Raw genomic sequence first — 10,857 nt, forward strand, 5'->3', positions numbered from 1 at the left:
CACACACACACACACACACACACGTCTGGTCAGCGATCCTTGTGGGGACTCTCCATAGGCGTAATGGTTTTTATACTGTACAAACTGTATTTTCTATCGACCTACACCAACCCTACACCTAAACCTACCCCTCAACAACAGCAGAAGTTGTAAGACTCTGTCAAAAAAAATATAAAAGGTTTGTAGCACAACAAAATTTTGAGGTAGAAAAACAAGCATTTCACTTTTGAGTTATAATTTGATTTGCATTTATGTTAATGAAGTTTACATGACATATCTTGCATCTTCTGAATCATCTTGTTGAAGATATTCATTTAAATAAATGTTTATTATTCCCCACTCTCCCATCTATTGCATAGCTACTTTTCTCAAAATATCTACGCAAAAGTGTTTGTCAAAAACGAACTACAATTCACTACAATTTAAAGTAGATTGCATTAACCATGTTTATGTCAATAATATTCATGATGGCATTACAGTATAGTATGTGGTATTCTGAAGTGATACTGCATTTCAAATGAATTCAAGAGTTTCTGATTACTGCATAATTATCATACACATATAATGCAGAATTTAAAAACAGTCCATGTAGTCATAAGATGAGGTTATAAGAACTTCATGACCATCATCTTATGACTACAAGGACTGTTTTTACACATTTGCACACAAAACTATTTAAGTGAAATAACAAAGCTAAGAGATTCAAAAAACACGCAAACAAAATTGTTAACAAGAGCCACCAATTCAAAAATGTTTTTTGGTTGCTTTTAAGGTCGCTCTAGTGGGTTCTGTGTCCACAGACCACCATTTAGCACCAACTGTCATTCTACAGACAACAGAAACAACATGTGCATGCACCTGACACAGCAGAAAACAACACTAAACACACAAAGCACTGCATCTGTCACCAGAGGCTGAAAACACACAGGACTGCAGCTTCACATACCCTGATTCTGCTTTTTGTTTCTTACGCCCAAGATGTCTCACTGCTATCGGTTGGTAAAAAAGTACTACCTTGGTACTGAAGTACCAAAATGTTCTAGGATGTATAAAATTCCATCGTATTCTTAGTATCATGGCATATTCATTGTGTGTACCAAATGGCCTATTATCATCCCATTCTTGTACTAGTACTTTATTTGTTTGAAAGCCTGTTTACACCAAGGATGATAACTATGCTAACTATAAAGTTTTAATAGTAGGTCTAATTGCATGAGGATAGGGAACTTCACACCACAGCCATAACGATATGGACACAGATGTTCAGAATGATTTTTTCTTTTTTTTTCTTTACAGCTGAATGATTAAAACACTCTTGACAGCCAATCATAATCCACCCGACCGTTCAGGATTTAAAGTGGCAGTGCTTAATAAACAGAACGTCATCTTCCTTTGGAGTAATCGCTTAAATAGTAATCGTTTAATAATTGATTATCGTTTTTGGTGTGAATGTGTCGCAATTCATCTTTATCTAAATCATTTTCGTAAATTGCACTATTTACATACCTTGAATCTGTAAATTAAGTCCTGTTCACACCAATAACAACAATTATACAGTTTTAGTTCTCATGTATGAGGGTAAGGGATGATAATTATAACGATATCAACATATAGTAACGAAATCGTTTCAGAACGATCTTTTTTCCAGTTGACAAACAATAAAAACAGCCAATCAGAATCCATCGCATTTAAAGTGGTGCTGGTTGTGTGTTGGTGAAGACGCAAATAGGTATTTGGTGTAATCATTTTTATCATTAGAGTTAACTTTTGTTTTTCATTAGTCATTAACTAGAAGCCAAGAAAACATTATTTTCTGCTCTAAAAGAAACCATAATGGCAGACCACAGAGCCATGGCTTGTTTATAAAAGCCATCAGGGATGACATAAAAACATTACGCTCATCAAATCTGATTCATCACTAAACCAGAGACTGTTTTTAATTGTCATTGAACTGCAGTATTTCCATGTGTGGACACATTGTCAATGCACTCATTAAAGGGAATGCAACAGAGTTCATCCGAGTACGAAGGATATTATGAGAAAATGCCAGATCATGCAACTTTTCTCTTTCAAAACAATAATAAAAAAAAATAATAATAATATATATTTTTGCTGATAGATGCACTGCAGTAGCTCTGTAAGGAAAGATCAGCCTACATGGCTACATGCAAGAGAGTTTGAGTTAGGGCAGCTGGGAAAACATGGATAAACAGCACAATATGACGACACAAAGAATGCAACAAAGCCCCCAGCCTAGAATGGCCGTAAAATCCTTCCAATAAAGCAGTTATGTGAAAAACACCTCGAGAAGCACAAAGCTCAAAATCATCCAAAATTTAAGAGAAAACAGCTCCAAAATGTAACAAAAACAGTTTTCTTGTGGCACATATACAGCCACTGCAGTCCAACTGTGGATTTTCATGCAGTCAGATTTTTTTGATTACTTAATATAGTCCTTGGGAAGGAGAAGCATTAAGGGTCTTGGACAGCTTTTCAATACTCAATCACCAAGGGACTGGGCGGATCAGCACAGCCTCAGTGTGTTGGACCATTACATTATTTTGAGAGCACTTTGAGGGAGTTCACTATCATGCCCTTTGAGAACATAATGCTACACAGGTTTGAGATGAACAGATGAACAAAATAAGCAGAAACCTTGAGTTTCAATCTCAAGCATTTAAAGGATTTAAGTGGAAAGCCTATCCTATGGCATACGCCTCAGTTTTGAGGGCGTTTCTGCTGTCTCTGCTAACCATGAACTCTTCAGTGGGAGATTAGATACATTAGGCCTGTTTCAACAAAAATGCACCATGGTTTATGGCATTCCAACACAACTCTGAGCATTATGAGTGAACAGTTCAATAAGATCCATAAAAAAACCTACTATGCATCATATTGCAATTGCTGACCTGAATTAACCAAAAAAGGAATTCAGAGACAAGTTACAGTATCTTATATTTTTTATTATAACAATGACTTTCAAATTAACAATGATTTTCAAATGTCTACATGCATGAATGCATTTATCTACGTACTGCACTTATTTGTTTTATTTTATTTTTAATTAAAATGGGCCAGTTTTAGGAATACCTGTATACATTTCCATAAACGTGACAGGACAGCATTGTGGGTACCTTAGCCATCATCCCTTAAGCCACTCCCTCAGCATGAGCTCTAATTTAACCCCTCATTTGATCGTTCAGTTGCTCTTTATCTTCTGTACTCCGTTTCTGTAGTTAGTTGATCCTTCCTAATTGTTCATTCCTCTCCATCATCTTCTCCCTGGTCTCCATCCATTAGTAGGGCAGCATACTTACTTGCGGAGCTGAATCGCTGTAGGGACAAAAAGAAAGTTTATAACCTTAATGTTTGTGATGAGCAAGACAGTGCATCAAGAAAATAATCTTCCGGTATTTCTCACTGAATTAGTAGTTCCCACAAGTCCTACACAACAGTGGGCTGAACAACTGCACTAATTTGTAGGTTTCTACAATCAATCATATTTGGGGTCTAATTTTTCTTGTAATGTAGACTATGTCTACTCATCGAAGGGTCAGGACCAGTTAAAGTACTCACAGGAGGAGCGCTCTCTTCATATTTCTTTGGTTCTGAGGCTATTCTGGGATCTTGTTCCCATCCGACCTCCTTCCTGTCAATTAAAATACATGACAGGGTTTAAGAATAGATAAACTATATTATATAGAGATTAGAGATGCACCGATTGCAATTTTCTAGGCCGATTTCCGATTTTTTTGGAAGTGTGACCTGCCGATACCGATTTTTGCAGATTCCGATTTTCTAAGAACTATAATTGACAGCATATACAAACAAAAATCTATGCAAATTTCAATGCAAAAATTATTTACATAAAATAAATTATTAAACATTACAATTCCCCCAATCTGGACTAAGTTACAGATTTTCTCTCACTTAAACAACTCTCAAAATAAAGTGCTCTGTGACTGGAAAGAGGAAGAAATAGTTAACTTAAAATGCGTTTCTGTATGTAACAAAACAGATGTCATTTCCCACTGTTTATAAATGGTCATTTTTTCCCCCAACCTTATTATTAAATGTGTCATCTTTCACATCAAATTCTTACTTTGTTTCAATTAATTCAGTTAGAATAATACTGAAATAAAGAAACTGTAGAGTTGTTACCATTCAAATGAAATTAGTATTAACAAACTCTATCTTTCCACTGCTGATGAGTGTCGTGTTGATATTGATATTCGGGTAAACATCATGGCCATATAATGATCTAAATCATATTTTGTAAATATTGGCATTAGATGCATTTACACAGTTTGATGAAGCTGAGATGCCATAAATGCATTTACACTGTAAAATTTCAAATGCATAAATAATTTTATAAGATTAATGTTTTACATATTTTATAAACATACAAATAAATGTTGAAAACACAATGTTGCAAAATTGACTCACTCGATTCGTTCAAAAACGTGGATTCATTCAGTAACGAAACACGCTGTGTGTTGCTCGGAGACAACAGTTCTGCTGTGGCTTTTATCGGAACTATTTTCATCAGCGAAATTGAGCAAAAACAGTCAATATTTTGTCTAAAATCTAAGTCACTTAATTTTAACTTCTTGTTTATTGAAATACTATTGTATAAATTCAGTGTCACATTGCAGTCGTCTTGATATTGATATTCGAGGAAACATCATGGCTGTATAAAGTTGCTTACCTAAATCATATTTTGTAATTTTTTTTTTCTACCGCAGTATGCATCTATACAATTCTGTGAGTTACTTTGTGTGTTCTGTCTCTCACACACTCAAGCTCCATTCACACTACAAGCGACACGATCCCATTCATTTCAATGGAGAGCTGGCGATTTCTGGCAACAAGTGCGACAGCGGCCGTTGGAGACGGATGGGGCGTGTCCAGCGACGCGACAAAGTTCAGAATCCTTCAACTTTATACAAATGAAGAGCGACTTTCGGGAGCGACAGCCAATAGGGAAAGAAGACTGTAGAGCTCATGTGATCGTTCTCCTCTCAGCCTAGATAAACATACGCAATGGAAAAAAAAGTAGGCTCCGTTTCTCATTCATTTTTGTTTGTATGAACAAAACCCTTAAAACAATGCAAATATATTTTTGGTAGCACAATCTGATAGGTAGCGTGTTTCGTCGGTACACCGGCGCCGCTGGTAATAAAAGGATCAGCTCGGAATCGGCAAGACGCGAGACTGACCGGCCGGTCACCGATCCGGGCCGGTCATGCGAAAAATCGGCCGATTCTGATCACTGGCCAGTCAATCGGTGCATCTCTAATAGAGATCATGATAAAATTTATGTTATGTTAGTGATAATAAGCTCTGCACGTTCTTACTTGATATGGATTAATCTAACAGCCTATCACACAGCAGAAAAAAACGTGACAACAGCCAGTCAGTATGTTGCTAATAAGTTTGCCGGTTCTGTGTCTGCGTCTCAATATGAGGACATGATGAACACATGAAATTCATCTCCAGACCTGCTCCGAGTCACTTCTTGATCTTTACGGTTTCATTTGAGGAAAAACTACTATCAAATACAAACTGAAACTCGAAGACCTTCATTACAACCCCCCATTGTTCAGTTTAACTTGAAGAAATTACAGAAATATTTTACTATTGCATACTAAAATGTACTTCCCAGATTAATAATATTTTTAAAGAATAATTTAACCAAGATATTTTTTCATCCATGTTTTAATTTATACAGTTCTGTTGTGTAACATCTTATTTGACAAAAAATTAAAATGCAATGTTTTATAATAAATTAATTGTTATTTTCACTGGATTACATTTTAAAAGATTGATTAAATTGTTAAAGTTTTATTAATTCATTTCATTAGACAAAACACACAATTTGGGAAAAATTTAATGGATTTCATGGGGCCCTAAATTAAAAGGTAGCCACTCTGTGGAGTTTAACTGTGAAGAAACAAGTTAGGGTTTACATTTATTCTCAAGGTCTTACAAACACGTGGAATGCATTTCCATCCCCAGTAATGGCAAACGAATATCGTGATGAAAAAAATGTTTTTTCCTTACAGCTTCATTTGTAATAAAATGCTAGTTGTATGGACTATTTTAAAGTCAGTTTTAGAGCTTAGCAGTTCCCATTTACTTTCAATATACAGAAAAGTCTAGAATTATTTTCCTCTAACTATATTTCAGATTCAGATACTGCTCTTCAGTCAATGTGATGTCTATGGAGTTGTGTAAATTTATACAGTACAAGACAAATTCACATTAATGAAGAATGCCTCACCTATCTGCAGGTTCCATCAGTTTCTCTTTGTTTGGGCAGTCAACTCCTCGTCCCCGACCCCCTCCTCTTCCAACTCCAACTCCTCCTCCCTGAGGCACAACTTTATCCTTTCGAATGCCATCAACCCGGTTTTCATCTAGCAAACAGAACAACGAACAAGTGAGGAAACGGTATATATTCATAAGATTTTTTCCACTCTTTTGAAGTTTTAATGTGGAGACTTTTAACCTTTTCCCGATACTCTCTCTTCTGCTGACCTAGAGAAACAGTGACGGAGAAAAACAAAAAGCGCATTAGTGTTACTTGTGCTTCATTGTGTTTTTTATATTTGTATTTCCATTATTTGTGAGAGAAATCACACCTGCTGGGTTTAAGAGCGCTTTTGTTGCTAGGGGCAGCTGAGGGTGGTCCTTCCTTCTCATTAGCACCACCCCCTGTGCTGCGTTTGGCCCAGGCGTTTTCTTTAGGTGGAGGAGCCGGCATAACTTTCAGTGGGAGCGCTCCCTGATTGGAAGAGGGTGATGGACATGATGGAGAGATCGGCTCATCCTCCTGTCCACTGAAGACTTCATTCTCTGAATGTTCACCATCTAGACACCTAGATCCTGAACATCACAGATACAGAAGTACTTATTTAACACTTTGTTAACTACTGGCAGGATCTTCTTCTTTTGTAGGCATATTTGCTTGAAATAAAAAAAAAAGTTTAAATGGCTGTATTTCTACTGTCATTGTAGACATCTCCAAATCATTGTTATTTTAGTATTATATATATATATATATATATATATATATATATATATACCAATACAGTATTTATTAATATTTTGAATTAGCTTCTATTTGTACATTTTCAATTTTCATTTAAATTGTATTTAAAGGTTCAGCAATTTCATGTACTTTAAACATTTGTATTAGTTTTTGTTCTTTCAAATATTTCTATTTAGCTTTAGTGTATATTAATTTTAGTATTAAAGTAAGTTAAGTACTTCAACTTAAACATTTCAGTTTCCAAGGAAACATTTCTAATGCTCATTTTAGTTTTTTCATCTAATATTTATATTTTACATTAGTTTATTTTAATTAACACATTTTTTTAAATTAGTTTTAGTTAACACTGCGTCAAACACGATCTGTCATTCTCAAAGAGAGTATGTTATTTGAAATAACTGAAATCATTTGGTGAAGTGATCTGGACATGTAATGCGATTAAGACCTTCCTGGAACTACTTTAGCCGTGCGTTTCCCTGAAAATAATTGCACGCCTTAGAACGTTCATCAGCCAATCAGATTCAAGCATCAACAGCCCCATAGTATAAAGCTAATACAGCCCTTCTACAAGGTTTCTTTACGACTATAACAGATTCTTTACATCTTTTATAGGGTTGGGCCGATAGACGATGCCATCGTTCATCGCCGATGGCCGACAGACATCATGATGTTGAGCCGGCATCGTGATCTACGGCCCACTACCGGAGAAAGCGGTAGTTCTTAAAAGCAGAAGAATACCAAAGGAACTCCGTTAATTTGACAGCAAAATACAACAAAGAATATCGTTTACATGTAGCGTGCATAGGTAGCGCGTCCATTCTCTCTCCCTCTCTCGCTGCGTGTGTGAAACAAAGCGACGGAGAGTCGTGCGCTTCACACTAGAGTTTACGGTACGTTAAATACAGGTGCGTTGCACATCCATTCAGATGAACTGAAAAACAGCACAGATCGCTTGGCGGAGAGTGAAACTCTGAAGCGCTCAGTCAGAGAGTGTTCAGCGAGTGAAAATATATCTGAGCTAAACTTATACTTAGCCTCCAACTCACACTGGCGAGTAAAATCTGATAATTTATTAGCCAGTGGCTAATATTAGACATAATTTAGTCGCCCAGAGTAAGATTTAGTCGCGTATGCGAGTGATTTACTCGCAATGTAGAGGGTTGTTCTTATATGTTCTGTTTTAATTTTAATTGTATTTAACTTTTTGTGAATTATGTGATGTGCTTTTGTCATTCAGTTGTAGTTAGGGTTTGTTTTAGTTCTTATTTAGTTTTTTTTTAATCCCAGTTAATAATTTTAGTGCCTCAACCTTTTAGTTTTTTTAGGCTTCATTTCATTTCGTTTTTTACTTTTAGTCTGTTTTAGTTTTAATTGTATTTTTTAGTTTTTATTTAATTTTTTAAATTTATTAAAAAAAAAAAAAAGAGACAAATTCAAGCACAAATTCTATAAATACTCTGATCACAATTTTTAAAGTTACTTTTTCTGAGACTCCAGATGTTCCCGAGCTGTATTCCATTTCAACCCTCCCCAAGATCCCTATGAGATTCACTTTTAGGCTATTTTCACACCACAGACCACCTTTACCCAAGTAGTTTAGAAAAGTGCTTTTACATCAACCCATCTATTCACCCATTCTCACCGGTCTCGTGGTCGTCTCTCAGAGACCCTTATCTTGTCCTCCTCCAATTGTTTCTGGAGTCGTTCTTGTTCTTTCTTTAGCCTCTCCTCCACCTCTCTTTCCTTGGCAGCCGTGTCCACAGGTTTGGCTGCCCCAAATATAGAGGAAGCCCTGCTGGAATTAGCCGTATCACTCTGCGGGGACAAGCTTCCACTCTGTTCCTCCTCTTTTGGGATGCTCCGTGGCTTCAGGTTTAACTTGGGCCTCTGTAGAGGGGCTGGAATGAAAAATCTCATATGATTAGTGACAACATTCCTGATATTAAACATGTATCTTTAAAGCTGAAGTGTGTAATTTCTGCCTTAACATTTTCTCATGTACCCCTCTCATCTCGTCCATCATCCCTCTTGTCTGAACGCTCTTCTCGATCTCCATAGCGATCTCCATCTCGCCGGTCATCATAGTCTCGCCTGAAGCCACTGCTGAATCCTCGTCGTCCGCCACGTGAGTCATAACCTAAGACAATCACAACCATAGCATTACTTACAAAGCAAACATTAACTAATAACACACCAAAAACAAAGAACCTCAAAGAGAAATTAACTTGCACTAGCATTTACATTCAATTTGGGCATCATATGAAAAATTAAGCAATGTTTTGTGGAATAAGCGGAAAAATGGACGAAACACTACAAACCTCCACGATCATAGTCTCTGCTACCTTTGTCATCGTAGCGATCCCTTCGGTCTCGGTCGTCAAAGCGATCTCTTCCACTGAATCGATCTCGACCGCTGTCATAACGATCATCACGTCTTGGAGCGTCTCTGAAGCGGTCCGACTCATAGCGGTCACGTGACCCTGCAAAAAAATACCACAAGGCATTTCACTAGAACTCACGCTACACCTATGTCATCCACTGGAATGCCACTCTCTCGTGAACATGCGTACAACAGTTAGCGGAAGCTAGAGATTACCGTTTATAAAGTTTTAAATATGGATATTTGTCTTACACAAATGCATTGCTTCAGAAGGCCTTTATTAACACCCTGAAGCCATGTGAAGCAGAGGTGGGAGTAAGTCACACATGTGCAAGTCACAAGTAAGTCTCAAGTCTTAACCTTCAAGTCTCAAGCAAGTCCAAGTCAATTTTTGTGAGAATCAAGCAAGTCAAGTCACTGCTTTATGTCAAGCAATTCAAGTCAAGTCGTAGCTTGGGTCAAGCAAGTCACTGTCAAGTCATAGAAATGTTTGATGATTTAACTGAATTTATATATTGAAATAACTTAAAACTACAGTAGGTATGGACTATGGGAGCTTTATTTGCAACAACAACAAAAATTGCAATATGCATTTCTACTCAAAAGTTGTCCACATACAGCAGAGTTGTTAATACAATAAAAATCTAAAAATAAATAAATAAAAATTAAAACTACATAGCCTAAAAATGTAAATGTAACTGAAATTAGTCTAACATAAAAGCATGAAAAGTATTTAGATACAGCTTTTTCAATATGCCTCAAACATTGCAGAAGACCATGAAAAAGTATTAAATAATTCATTCAAGTATAATGGTTTCTATGCCACCAAATGGCATTCTTGAAACGGGCATCACCTTTATGGGACATGAACACATCCTTAAGTTAGAGTCTTCCTTTTTAACAAAAGAATAACAACAAGAAAAAAAATATTAATAATTGAATCACACAAACCTTGCACCTGTTTATAATGTACATTATTAATCTGTGAGTGTGTGTGTGCGTGTGTGTGAGGGAGAGAGAGAGTGAGTGAGTGAGAGAGGTGATTTGAGTGAGTGTGATTTATTAAAGGGGTCATATGATGCTGCTAAAAAGAACATTATTTTGTGTATTTGGTGTAATGAAATGTGTTTATGCGGTTTAAAGTAAAAAAAACGCATTATTTTCCACATACTGTACATTATTGTTTCTCCTCTATGCCCCGCCTTTTTGAAACGCGTCGATTTTTACAAAGCTCATCGGTCGCTTGCACCTGTTTATAATGTACATTATTAATCTGTGTGTGTGTGTGTGCGTGTGTGTGAGGGAGAGAGAGAGTGAGTGAGTGAGAGAGGTGATTTGAGTGAGTGTGATTTATTAAAGGGGTCATATGATGCTGCTAAAAAGAACATTATTTTGTGTATTTGGTGTAATGAAATGTGTTTAT

At 36.4% G+C, this 10,857-nt stretch overlaps 1 protein-coding gene across 1 annotated transcript in view; it reads right to left on the reverse strand.

The window, feature by feature from the left end:
• Positions 1–3,213: 3,213 nt before the first annotated feature.
• The window catches only part of LOC107667299 (eukaryotic translation initiation factor 4B-like), a 15,021-nt gene continuing 7,377 nt past the window's right edge, over positions 3,214–10,857 (reverse strand). Inside the window, exons 7-15 of the mRNA XM_016458942.1 lie at positions 9,373–9,534; positions 9,057–9,191; positions 8,694–8,952; positions 8,580–8,593; positions 6,645–6,888; positions 6,512–6,540; positions 6,284–6,419; positions 3,577–3,649; positions 3,214–3,333 (exon numbers count right to left, since the gene is read on the reverse strand). Coding sequence (XP_016314428.1) covers positions 3,259–3,333; positions 3,577–3,649; positions 6,284–6,419; positions 6,512–6,540; positions 6,645–6,888; positions 8,580–8,593; positions 8,694–8,952; positions 9,057–9,191; positions 9,373–9,534 — 1,127 coding nt within the window. The 3' untranslated portion in view covers positions 3,214–3,258. The remainder of the gene's footprint in view (positions 3,334–3,576; positions 3,650–6,283; positions 6,420–6,511; positions 6,541–6,644; positions 6,889–8,579; positions 8,594–8,693; positions 8,953–9,056; positions 9,192–9,372; positions 9,535–10,857) is intronic.

The sequence above is a fragment of the Sinocyclocheilus anshuiensis genome, unplaced genomic scaffold (assembly GCF_001515605.1).
Source record: "Sinocyclocheilus anshuiensis isolate Anshui unplaced genomic scaffold, SAMN03320099.WGS_v1.1 scaffold964, whole genome shotgun sequence".
NCBI lineage: Eukaryota > Metazoa > Chordata > Actinopteri > Cypriniformes > Cyprinidae > Sinocyclocheilus > Sinocyclocheilus anshuiensis.